Raw genomic sequence first — 14,511 nt, 5'->3', positions numbered from 1 at the left:
AGCCGAGGCCAACAGGATCAATGATCTCTACAGTGACACCCTTGCCCGTCATTTCCGACAGGTGTTGAAGAAGAGAGAGAAACAGACCACCTTGGACATGTTTTTCAAAAAGCAAGCTGCCAAAAAACAAAGGATGGAACAAGAGAAGTTGACCCTGCAAGCTCTGGTAGCCTCTCCTGAATCTGACTCCGATTAAAAAATAATAAAAAGAGACCTGCTGCAATGTGTAAAAAGTCTGTATCTGTATGAATGTGTGAAGTAAGTGTTCCTCCACCTCCTCCTCACATCTGACTACCTGGCATAATTGGTGACTGCTCCATTTTCATTTTTTTCATGGTACAGTATGGTTATTTTATGCTGCGGAACGAATTATGTTTTAATATGTATTTCTATGGGAAAATGCATTTCGTATAACGGACTTTTCACTTAACAGACGTGCACCTGGAACGGATTAAGTACGTTATATGAGGCACCACTGTATTATAGTAATTTTTTGCAAATTAATTTTTGTAATTAAATATTAAGTTTTTACTTTCTATAAAAATGTTTTTATATACAAACTTTTTGTTGTTTTATCATTTTACATGCTTTACATACAAAAATGATATAAAGTGATTTAAGTTTTAAAATTGTCTTCTCTGTAAACACATTATCAAATAAAACAGTGAATCTTGAAGAATTTGACAGAGAACTAGCATGTAATTTAGTATTTTTTTCTATGAAAAAAAAAAATTTAAGTATCTTTGAATCAAAAATATGAATAAGCAGAATAATTATTTTTACTGGATACTATTTTATGCTAATTTATTTAATAACATTTTTAGAACTTTCTATTAAGTATGGGATGAATGATTTTGGAAAATAAAAAGTGTAAACAATATAAGAAATAAATGTGTGTAATGAATAAAAGTGTTAAGAAGCAAATACACCAAAAAAATTATTAGTTACATTTCAAAAATGTTTTCATAGTTAAATAATTTTGTGTGGTCTTTAATTATTACTTCAGTTTTATTCTTCTTTCAATCTATGGTAGGAAACACTTATGTTAATCTTATAAATATAATTATACAATTCTTTATTAAATTTCTGCTATGTGAAAAATACACATGTAAATGTTTAATGTTTATTTTGATGAATATATTCATTCTGTCTGATGGAGTCTCACATAAGAGTTTTATGTTAGTTCAGCAATATAGTATAAAAAAAAATAGAAAAATAACAGAAAGAAGAAAACTTTGTTGTTTATTTGTAGGACCATGTCAAACAGTTTTGGCACCTGATGTGAATCTCATACCTAGTATCCATGTTTCAATGCTAATTATATAAAATATATAATTAAAATATTTACTTATGTGGCTTTTCAAACAGATTAAACTACAAAAATATTTAGAAGTAATAATAAAAAACAGAGAATAAAGAAATAGTAATTTTTAATAGAAACTTTAAAATCTGAGAGAACATTCAGAATGCATTTTATCAAAAGAAGAAAAAAATCAAATATGATTTAACTGTTGTAAAGTATACAACTTAATGGTTTACATTGTATAAAACATATACAGTAGAGTGTCGTTTATCCGAAAAAATTCCAGTCGGCAAATTTAAATTTTTGCTAGTGCTGTGGCGCTGCAATCTTTGGCTATATCTTGGGCTTCTCCAATATTTTTTTGTTGATGTATGTTTTTAGCTGGCAGCACTGGCACATTTGTGTGGTGTTTTTCTCAGGACTGTGTGTCATGCTGAATCGAATGTTTTTGATACTAGATTAACTTCCAAAGTATAATTTTTTTTATTTTTATATTTTTCAATATATTTATTTTGTTTGTACAAAATAAAGAAATAATTTTTAACGATACAATAGCCATTATTATTATTTTAAAAAGATTATGTTAGGCTTAACATCGACAAAAATTCAATGTGAAGCGACTCGCAACGGAGAAAAATTTCAACATGGGATGGGTTCATGTATTTTTTCATACATAATCGGTTATCCGAAAAATAAGTTATCCGAACAACCCCAGTCCTCAATTGATTTGGATAAACAACGCTCTACTGTATTTTCATTTAAAACAGATTTTCTATCATTAAAAATAGATGTACAGTACATTACAATACAAATGATTCAATCAAATAGTGGTTTATCCATTCTTCAGATTTGTTCATAATATGTTTATATAATATATAGTTAAGACATTCAGAACTGCTTTATTGTAATATGCAGAGTCATATTGCATGTTGTGATTTCTATATCACGTTTTACTTTTGTTGTTGTTTAAAAGTAAATATTGAGTTTAATAAGCCTTTGTGATATAAATCCTACATTCATGCTGCATGAAGTGTTAAGTGATAGTATTCTTAGACAGAAAATGGAAGATATGGATGAAACAATTAATATAGAAAAAGGAATTGTGAGAAATTTCAGGAGGAAATGGAAGAAACAGATAATTTGAGTATTACAGAAATGTACTTTCTACAGAAATGCCTGACAACGTAACTGAAGAGATAGCTAGATGGCCTAGCAGTTAAGGTGGCAGTCTACTGCTCTAGGAGATATGGGATTGAATTCAAAAAACTCCAGGATTTTTTTGGGGGTGTTTTGTCAGGATATGTTGGGTTCATTGCTTATTCCTTTGCCAAATCCATAATGGTTTGCTTAAAAAAAGGCTCTCTTGTTATTCACAGTGTGGAAAATATTTAAAAAGAAAAAGTGATGGAAAAACCTGAAATTTATTGTGATTGTTTGGAAGAAGAAAGATGCAAGTTACATGTTTAAAACATTTACAAAAAAATTCCCCCCCTCCTATTTCTTTAAAATTGTTAAGAACTGGATGCTGTAATGATACAATCACAAAAAAAATCCTTTTGTACTTTTTTCTTTATAAACAGTGTTTTGTCCATTATCTGTTCATTCAAAAGGTAATTTGTTCACAAAAATTAATTCAAAATGTGTTTTGTTTTGACATTAAAAAATCATTTTTTAAATAGTTTTTCTATCTCAATGTTAAACACTTTTAATAATTCAGAAACATTGAGATAGAAAAACTGTTAAAAAATGATTTTTTTTTAATATGGGAACAAAACACATTTGCATGAATCTTGGTATACAAATCTTTTAATAATAATAATGTGGTTNTATCATTTGCAAGATATTTAAAAAAAATTACATTAATAATTTTTTAAATTAACAATAATTTTAATTTTTTTTTTGTCAGGAGGAACAATTCAGCCAGGAATGACTGCTACTACACATCCAATGTCTACATCTCCACATCCTGGATATGGTCCTAATTCTGTATCCACTACACAGTCACAGTCTACTCAACCTCAGCAGTCTCCAAATCAGCAAGCTATACAACAGCAACAGCAGACACAACAGCAGCAGCAACCACCACAACAGCAACAACAACAGCAGCAGCAACAGTCACAAGCACAATCACAACAACCAATTGGTAATTATTCAAGATCACCAATGATGCAACAGCAATATACAATTCAGCAAAGTAAGTGTTATAATTTTTAAATTTACAAAAAGTTACATAAAAAATTTACTAAGATTTATTTTATCAGATGAATTATAAGTGTTTTTTATTAGATGCAAATATAAAAAGATATGAAATGTGATGATAATTAAATGGATGATTTCAGGTTTTTTTCACAATGGTTATGGTCTCTCAAATTTTCTTTGAAGAATAATTTCAAGTATAAAGTTTTAGATATCCTGTTTGAATAAAAATGATAATATAATGCATATGTATAGTTTGCAACAAAAAAAAGATAGATGAAATAAATAGGAATAAAATTTATAATACTGAAACACTGAATAATTGCAGAATATGCAGTATAATTAACAAGGTTGTATATTTTATTTCATCTGTGTATTATTAATTTATTGGGTTGGTGCTCCACCAACCCAATAAAATTGAGTTCATAAGGAAAGAGTCACTTTTGTATGAAAATCATTGTGTTTCAAAATAATATGCAGTGAATCTCTTCCACCACTTTCATACTGATTTTATCTTACTCCACTCAAATACCAATATCCATCATTTCCACTAATCTATCACCATAACTGTATATTTTTTACATATTTACAGTGTATTTTTGTCAAAGGCATTCTTATGGTTAAAGCATGTTGTTTTAATCTGATAACATTTGAATCTGGCGATACTATTGGCCAAGGTTTGTGTTTTTTCTCTACCATCTATGCACAGCTGACATGGTGAATGAGCAACGAAATGAGCGAACTTCCAACAGAGAAACTACATTTGTTGATGAAAGGATACAAAAAAGAAGACATAGTAAGTGATGGATGTCATACATTGTGATTTTTGTGACATAGCAATTAAAATAGACAAAAACCATCAAACATCCTGAACAAAGAGCACATTAACAACTCAAAACATGTGACAAACAAGCAACTTCTTTTAATATATTTAATGAAAAAACAAACAGAAGAAGACAATGCTCAAAACCAAATTTATACAGATCTGACAAGCATGTTCCTGCAGTCAGGAATCCCATTGAACAAACTTCATCATCCAGCAGTTAAAGAATTTTCAAGAACTGTATGAAAAAATCTCTCACAGATGAAAGTATGCTCCATAAGAATTACATCTTTTCTATACACGAATCTGGAATCTAAAATATTAGATGTAGAATTGAGACAACTATGTATGCTTTTTACTAGATTAAACAACCATTGCATTTCTCAATATGTACTAAATGTTCTAGTGCTACCACTGGATGGTGAACCTGCTAAACCAATGTTGTTGAAAATTTATAACCTGGTGTCCATGAACAGTTGTAAGATTGTATTTTCAATACTGAACTGAATGAGCACCCAAAACTACATACAGGTATATATCAACAGTTATTCAACAAAGATAGATTTTCCTTTCCAAATGATCATTAATCTAGAATAAATAAGACAAATAATAAAGTTACCTTACATTCACAGGGTGGCTAATAAGTATTTTAAATTAGTTTATATATATTTAACATGACAATCTTGTCATAATCTAATCATAACAATGTTGTATTTGTTGGAACTTGGAATTAACTTTATAAGTAATTTACAATTCTATTAGGCAGTTGGAATGAAAGAAAAGATGGGAGTGGGGATACTATTTGAGAGAGGTACTCCCAATTTTCAATATTGAGGATCATGGCAATGTCATTTTCATCTTTCTCACATATGAACAGGAGTTATACCATATTGGGTGATCTTTTTTCTCTTCCAACCTTCATCACTGATCACTGCTATTGTTCTTCCACACTTGCACCCAAGGAAAAAGAGTTCTTCCATCCATCCATACATTATATATATACTATTTCCCTGTGGTCTTATTGCCTAGAGTATATATATAATTTCCTTCTGGGTAATGCTAGGGGCAATTTCATGTTGGGTTTATTGCTCCTCTAGGTAACATACTATGATTATATAGGGACAAGAGAACAACATGAATGGACAGTGACAGAATATTCTAGAATCACACAAATGAAAAAGTCTATAACCAAACACAATTCATATACAACATGACAAGTGATTGTCACACCATAGCATTGTAATAGTCATTTGTTGTTGCTTGTCATATCCTATGGCCAAGTGGCTTAAAAGTCTTGATGTTAGTAACAGATCAAGCTAGATACAGTAAATGCTATCTGTTGTATCTTCACTAAAGCTGTTTTTTTCTTAAGCTAAAGCATGTAATTTGCTTAGTACATGCTTTACATCCTGACCACAGAAGTAAACACACTAAATACAGTAAAGCTAATAGGTTTTTAGCAGAAGTGAAGAAAGTTTTATTGAAAGCATTATATCATCAGCAGTTTTAAAGGGAAGTAACGAGCCTGTCATTTGTCTGTAATCTGTTGTGACCAGATGGGGAACTTGGATTACTGCAGATTTGTTTTATGCTGAAAATTTTGATTTGATTAAACATTTTTTGAATACATTGGAGATACAGATGCTGAAGCCATTAAAACCGCAAAGACTAGTTACTGGCAAGGACACAGTATTACAGTTGTTCTCAGTTCATAATTACAAATTACTTATGAAAGGTCTAAATTAGCTGGAAGCTCAGAACTTAAAAAAGACATAGTTAAGAGCAGTGGAACATACTAAAAATATTGAAAACAGTCTGAATGGTTTTACAAAGACCTCAGTGTTGTTGCTTTCTGATCTTTGGAATGTTTTAGATTCTAGAAAGTTTGAGTCTCATACTATTTGTTCAAATTTAGCAATAATGTCATTAATAATGTTAATAGAAAATTTGCTATTTATTTTAATAATAAATGGAAATAAATATAAATATTAATCTTTTGTCCAGTTTTACTTATGTGCAGACCAGACCTCTTTCCAGATATTTATAGTTATTAAACATTTGAAATTTTATAGAACATTGTATTTGTATAATATATTTTGTATTTTAATTCTGCATTTTAATTAGTCAGTACTTTAATTATTATATATTTATAATTTTATGATAGACTTATTTATAATGATTCATCTTAGATCTTTTTATCCAAAATGTACAGTACAATGTATTAAAGTGAAACAAGTTACTGAAGAACTTTTTCCAAAATAAAATAAATCTTGATACTTATAAATTAGTATTTGACTTGTTTTTATTTTTAAAACTGAAATAAACTAATAAATAATTTAAATAAATCTCATTATTAATTAAGTAATTTTGAAATTATACAAATCCTGTAAGCTCAATTATCTAATATATACAGCTGCATGCAAGCACACACACACACACACACTTGTATTATATTTATAATATTAGTAAATACAGTGGTGCCTCGTATAACGTACGCCTCGAATAACGGACTTTCTGTTCGGCTGTTACGTGACTCGAGCAACGGACTGGCTGCGAACAACGAACTTTTCGTTCGGCAGTTACATGAGGCGAACAAGTGCGAATGATGTTTCCACACTTTTGCCGTTGCCAATGAAAATCTGCTATTTTTATAATATATTAGTATTATTAGAATATATTATTAGTATATTTGAAGTACAGAGCTCCCGTTGGGATTCGGATTGCTCCCTTGTTTATTATGTACAGTACATCACCTCAGTGCAGGGTATTTACATTTATTCAAGTGTTGTGCAAATCATGGCTTCTAAAAAAAAACAGAAAGATGATTTCAATTGAAACAAAGCAAGAAATCATCAGGAGGAGTGAAAGTTGACAAAAACTTCCTTGTCAAATGGGGAGAGGTTCAGGAGTTTACCAACACTCACTATCCAAACATAGCCGAGGCCAACAGGATCAATGATCTCTACAGTGACACCCTTGCCCGTCATTTCCGACAGGTGTTGAAGAAGAGAGAGAAACAGACCACCTTGGACATGTTTTTCAAAAAGCAAGCTGCCAAAAAACAAAGGATGGAACAAGAGAAGTTGACCCTGCAAGCTCTGGTAGCCTCTCCTGAATCTGACTCCAATTAAAAAATAATAAAAAGAGACCTGCTGCAATGTGTAAAAAGTCTGTATCTGTATGAATGTGTGAAGTAAGTGTTCCTCCACCTCCTCCTCCTCACATCTGACTACCTGGCATAATTGGTGACTGCTCCATTTTCATTTTTTTCATGGTACAGTATGGTTATTTTATGCTGCGGAACGAATTATGTTTTAATATGTATTTCTATGGGAAAATGCATTTCGTATAACGGACTTTTCACTTAACAGACGTGCACCTGGAACGGATTAAGTACGTTATATGAGGCACCACTGTATTATAGTAATTTTTTGCAAATTAATTTTTGTAATTAAATATTAAGTTTTTACTTTCTATAAAAATGTTTTTATATACAAACTTTTTGTTGTTTTATCATTTTACATGCTTTACATACAAAAATGATATAAAGTGATTTAAGTTTTAAAATTGTCTTCTCTGTAAACACATTATCAAATAAAACAGTGAATCTTGAAGAATTTGACAGAGAACTAGCATGTAATTTAGTATTTTTTTCTATGAAAAAAAAAAATTTAAGTATCTTTGAATCAAAAATATGAATAAGCAGAATAATTATTTTTACTGGATACTATTTTATGCTAATTTATTTAATAACATTTTTAGAACTTTCTATTAAGTATGGGATGAATGATTTTGGAAAATAAAAAGTGTAAACAATATAAGAAATAAATGTGTGTAATGAATAAAAGTGTTAAGAAGCAAATACACCAAAAAAATTATTAGTTACATTTCAAAAATGTTTTCATAGTTAAATAATTTTGTGTGGTCTTTAATTATTACTTCAGTTTTATTCTTCTTTCAATCTATGGTAGGAAACACTTATGTTAATCTTATAAATATAATTATACAATTCTTTATTAAATTTCTGCTATGTGAAAAATACACATGTAAATGTTTAATGTTTATTTTGATGAATATATTCATTCTGTCTGATGGAGTCTCACATAAGAGTTTTATGTTAGTTCAGCAATATAGTATAAAAAAAAATAGAAAAATAACAGAAAGAAGAAAACTTTGTTGTTTATTTGTAGGACCATGTCAAACAGTTTTGGCACCTGATGTGAATCTCATACCTAGTATCCATGTTTCAATGCTAATTATATAAAATATATAATTAAAATATTTACTTATGTGGCTTTTCAAACAGATTAAACTACAAAAATATTTAGAAGTAATAATAAAAAACAGAGAATAAAGAAATAGTAATTTTTAATAGAAACTTTAAAATCTGAGAGAACATTCAGAATGCATTTTATCAAAAGAAGAAAAAAATCAAATATGATTTAACTGTTGTAAAGTATACAACTTAATGGTTTACATTGTATAAAACATATACAGTAGAGTGTCGTTTATCCGAAAAAATTCCAGTCGGCAAATTTAAATTTTTGCTAGTGCTGTGGCGCTGCAATCTTTGGCTATATCTTGGGCTTCTCCAATATTTTTTTGTTGATGTATGTTTTTAGCTGGCAGCACTGGCACATTTGTGTGGTGTTTTTCTCAGGACTGTGTGTCATGCTGAATCGAATGTTTTTGATACTAGATTAACTTCCAAAGTATAATTTTTTTTATTTTTATATTTTTCAATATATTTATTTTGTTTGTACAAAATAAAGAAATAATTTTTAACGATACAATAGCCATTATTATTATTTTAAAAAGATTATGTTAGGCTTAACATCGACAAAAATTCAATGTGAAGCGACTCGCAACGGAGAAAAATTTCAACATGGGATGGGTTCATGTATTTTTTCATACATAATCGGTTATCCGAAAAATAAGTTATCCGAACAACCCCAGTCCTCAATTGATTTGGATAAACAACGCTCTACTGTATTTTCATTTAAAACAGATTTTCTATCATTAAAAATAGATGTACAGTACATTACAATACAAATGATTCAATCAAATAGTGGTTTGTCCATTCTTCAGATTTGTTCATAATATGTTTATATAATATATAGTTAAGACATTCAGAACTGCTTTATTGTAATATGCAGAGTCATATTGCATGTTGTGATTTCTATATCACGTTTTACTTTTGTTGTTGTTTAAAAGTAAATATTGAGTTTAATAAGCCTTTGTGATATAAATCCTACATTCATGCTGCATGAAGTGTTAAGTGATAGTATTCTTAGACAGAAAATGGAAGATATGGATGAAACAATTAATATAGAAAAAGGAATTGTGAGAAATTTCAGGAGGAAATGGAAGAAACAGATAATTTGAGTATTACAGAAATGTACTTTCTACAGAAATGCCTGACAACGTAACTGAAGAGATAGCTAGATGGCCTAGCAGTTAAGGTGGCAGTCTACTGCTCTAGGAGATATGGGACTGAATTCAAAAAACTCCAGGATTTTTTTGGGGGTGTTTTGTCAGGATATGTTGGGTTCATTGCTTATTCCTTTGCCAAATCCATAATGGTTTGCTTAAAAAAAGGCTCTCTTGTTATTCACAGTGTGGAAAATATTTAAAAAGAAAAAGTGATGGAAAAACCTGAAATTTATTGTGATTGTTTGGAAGAAGAAAGATGCAAGTTACATGTTTAAAACATTTACAAAAAAATTCCCCCCCCCTATTTCTTTAAAATTGTTTAGAACTGGATGCTGTAATGATACAATCACAAAAAAAATCCTTTTGTACTTTTTTCTTTATAAACAGTGTTTTGTCCATTATCTGTTCATTCAAAAGGTAATTTGTTCACAAAAATTAATTCAAAATGTGTTTTGTTTTGACATTAAAAAATCATTTTTTAAATAGTTTTTCTATCTCAATGTTAAACACTTAATAATTCAGAAACATTGAGATAGAAAAACTGTTAAAAAATGATTTTTTTTTAATATGGGAACAAAACACATTTGCATGAATCTTGGTATACAAATCTTTTAATAATAATAATGTGGTTAAAAAGTTCTATTATTGACTTTTAATGGAAACTTTTAAACAATTTTTTTATAAACTAATAAATTTTCAATAACTCTGATAAAACATGTTTTGAATGTTAGCTCCTTATTTACATGTTTTATTTATAAGAGAATTTTTGTATGTTAATGTATCAGTGTTTTGGAGGGTTTGTCAGTTTTTAAAACCCAGTTTTGAAAAACCGGTTTTTTGAAGAAATTGTATAATTTGAAAAATGGTTTTCCCAAGTAAAAATACTGGTTTTTGAGCCTACACTTAAAACATAAAAGTTAATTAATTATTTGATTAAAAACACCAACATTTTGACACAAAATCATCTCTGGCATAAAATGGGGAATATTGTTAAATACTAAGTTTCATAAAACTGATTACAAAACAAAAAAATCCCCCTATGCCTAAAAAGCATCCAATTCAGTTTAATTCAAGCTCTGAATGAGACAGTTGTGACCTTATCAGAGCTGTAGAGCATATCCATATGGGCAAAACAGTCAAAGGAACCATATCTCTACAAGCGAGTTACAACTCCCAAAAATCAGGTCGTGTGAGATCAATTACATAAGTATCTTCAAGAACTTTCTGGCAATTTTGTGTGCAAAATAAGGACACAGTTGAGCAATAGATCTATAGATGTTCTTTGCTTTCTAAAATCATATTTTCTTAGGAAAAATAAGAAATAAAATAATATTTTGTAGGCATTCATTGTTATTCCTTTTTCTTTATAGTTTTCTGTGGAGCAAATTTTATAGTGTAATGTGATATTCTAGCATTTTTTTGTTTTGTTTTGTTTTATGTAGACATTGGTCGATTTTATTTTGTTATATTTTTGAAATGTTACAAATATTAAATAAATTAAAACGTTTTTAAATAAGTTGTAAATATCTCTTATCTCCATTTTTTGAAAAAAACAAAAATTCGAAAACCAGTTAAAACGGGTTTTCGAACTTTTCGAGGTTGAGTTGAGATTCAAAAATTGGTTTTTTAAGTCAGTTTTTGTACAAACCCTAGTTTTTGTTTAAAAAATCCTGTGCACTTTTAATTTCATAAAGTGCTCATGGCATCTCTAATATATTCAATCAAATGGATTGATATATCAGATTATTGCTAAATTGATGAATGTATCTTGTGCAGTATTTGTACATAAATAATTTTTTTTTTTTATTAATTTCAGTTAAAAAAAAAAACTGTGTTCAGCTACAACTACTAGAATTGGTAATATTAAAAGTATACAGAGACTGACTGCAACATTTAGAATAAACAAACAATCTATTATGTATAAAATTAAGAACACTTTTGAGACTCTTAACCTGCCATTGCTTTTAGTTTCAGTTATATAGCAATTAATTTCCAAAATCAAAAGTTGGTTTACTCCTTTTTTATACCCCTAAGTTCTGTCACCTGAGGCAGCTGCCTCTGCCTCATCTATTGGTACAGTCCTGTTTGTATATTTTGAATAATGTCATTAATAAATTTGCATGATGTGTTAAATTTTTGATTAGAGTATCTGTTTGTTTACCTTTGCTAAAATTTAAATAGGATATCCAAAATTTGTGAAAGAACTACAGCTTAAAAAAATGATGGAGAGAAGATAAATGAAACAATATTTTATGGAATAAAACTTTTCTCTCTAAGATACAAAATAATTGTTATAATTTTATTATAAGGTTGTTTCTAGTTATTTGAATTTTATATTAAATTCCCTGCAATATAACAATTTAGTTTTATTTATCCCAATAAAATATTTTCATTCTTATTTTGTTTATAAATAGATCATAGGAGATAAAGTTAATAAATAATATACCATAATATGTGTTTTAAGTATAAATAAATTTCACAAAATATTTTTTTTAAAGAAATGTTTATAAAATAATAAACACTATTGACATTAAAAATGTTTTTTTTTTAAAGCAGAATAAATAGAATAAACAAACAGAATTATACAAAGTGTTTCTTTAAACCAGTATTTTTATTTATTTATTTAACATTGTGCATAATTTATTCTGCATTAAGTAATGACATTCACACACCTATTTAAACTGTCTTTTATTAATAAAATTTGAAAAATTTTTCCATAAAAAAACCAACTTTATCAATAACTATAACTATTTTGAATCAAAAACAATTGAAGTTTATAGGATTTCAGTTATTGTAATTGAGATCTGTTAAAATAGAAACCATTATTTTAGTATGATTTTAGTTTGGCTTTTGATAAAAATGTCAATAACCAATTTTAGTACAATGTATAGAGGTAAAATGGTAGAAAATAGTCATGTATTATTTTCATCTGAACAGTCTTAACTCTAATTCCAATTATAGTATTTGATTCAGTTTTATATTTGAAGTTTTCTGTTCATTCAATTTTGTAGAAATCATATCTGAAATAAAATATTGAACGAGTAACAAATTGAGAAGCATTACAATAAGATATATAAAATAGAATTATAATAGTAATTTATTTAAGAAAAATCGATTGTATTAGAAGAATTAAAATGAGAATGGATAAATCACTTTTAGATTGAGTAGCATAAATTTAATATAATAGTAAAAGTAAAAATAGTTAATACAGTTTTCATTCAATATTTCTTTTGTTTGTCTAGGAATATTTGAGGAATAACAATGTAAAATTTCTTATTAGCTTTTCATCATAATTATTATCTGAAATTTATAAATATTTATTTTATAATAAAATAAATGGAGAAGACACTGAGGTCGGTGTTACATGTATGTTTTTTTTATTGCAAGTGCAAGGCGAATACAGAGATTTACCGAAAAATTAAACGGAAATAATTTGATATAAAATAGAATGCATAAAATTTTAGGTTGAAACTTTTATCAAAGCCGTCAAGAACATGAAACAAATATTCAAATACAGTAGAGTGTCGATTATCCAAATCAATGGGGACTGGGGTTGTTTGGATAACTGATTATGTACGAAAAATAGTGTAACGTATCCGATGTTGAAATTTTTCTCCGTTATGTGTTGCTTCGCGCTGAATTTTCATCGATGTTAAGCCTAACGAAGACTATTGTATCGTTAAAAATTACTTCTTTATTTTGTACAAACAAAATTAATATATTAAAAAATATAAAAACAATAAAAAATTATACTTCAGAAGTTAATTTAGTATCAGAAACGTAAAATATTTGAGTAGCCCAAGACATGGCCAAAGATTGCAGTGCCACAACACTGGAGAAAATTAAATTTCTCCAGTGTTGACTTTCGGATAATCGACACTCTACTGTATTTGTAAATCTCTGTATTTGCCTGATGAAGACGACTATAAGTTCGGCAAAAGTGCTTGCAATAAAAAAATGTACATGTAACACCGACCTCAGTGTCTTCTCCATTTATTTTATTATACGGTATTTTGGCGTGATAGTCATCCTATTGATCATTTATTTTATGTTTAAATTTCATTAAAAAAATAATTTTCTTGGTCTGGATATCATCTCAGACACTACACAATAATTGTTTTCAGTCATCTCCTTTTCTATATCCGTTGATGGACTCAGAAGTAGAGGAAAATTATAGATTCAATTATGGAAGCACATTGACAAAACAATATGTGATGTGAGTGAAAATCTCACTATTGTCATTCTTGTTCAAGCTAGTGATGTATTTGAAAATTTGTGTTCTGTATAAAGGCAGCTTTTTGGTTTGTATTGCTTCCTTATTCACAAATGCAATGAATAAATAAAATAAACAGATAAATTACATATACAGTGTCTTTAAAATAAAACTATATGTATAAATAAATAAAATACAAATCTTATAACTAATTCACAACTGCCAAGTAAAGTTAAATCACAGCAAAAGATTTAATAACTATAATGTTTTTGATAATTTTTTTTAACAATTTTCCTCAAGTAGAATATTCAATGGAATGCCAACATTCTAGAATACAAATTTTTAAACATTGCAATAGGACTGTTAATCTATCATAAAAAAAGACTGCATAACTATGAACTAATTTTAAAATAATGACTCAAAAATAACATAATGAATAAATAAAATCAATACTAAACATAAATATATATGGGACAACTACAATAAATACAAGAATAAAGAAAATAAATAAAGTAAATAAAGTAAAAAGCTAAACGGTCCATG

General features: G+C 28.3%; 1 protein-coding gene across 1 annotated transcript in view; it reads left to right on the top strand.

Annotated features, from left to right (window-relative positions):
- Positions 1-14,511, top strand: part of LOC111622543 (protein SSXT-like) — a 63,472-nt gene that overhangs the window by 35,195 nt on the left and 13,766 nt on the right. Inside the window, exon 5 of the mRNA XM_023364948.1 lies at positions 3,210-3,497. Coding sequence (XP_023220716.1) covers positions 3,210-3,497 — 288 coding nt within the window. The remainder of the gene's footprint in view (positions 1-3,209; positions 3,498-14,511) is intronic.

Source organism: Centruroides sculpturatus, unplaced genomic scaffold (genome assembly GCF_000671375.1).
Source record: "Centruroides sculpturatus isolate CEXI.00-Female unplaced genomic scaffold, Cexi_2.0 scaffold345, whole genome shotgun sequence".
Lineage (NCBI taxonomy): Eukaryota > Metazoa > Arthropoda > Arachnida > Scorpiones > Buthidae > Centruroides > Centruroides sculpturatus.
This window is presented reverse-complemented; position numbering and strand designations above follow the sequence as displayed.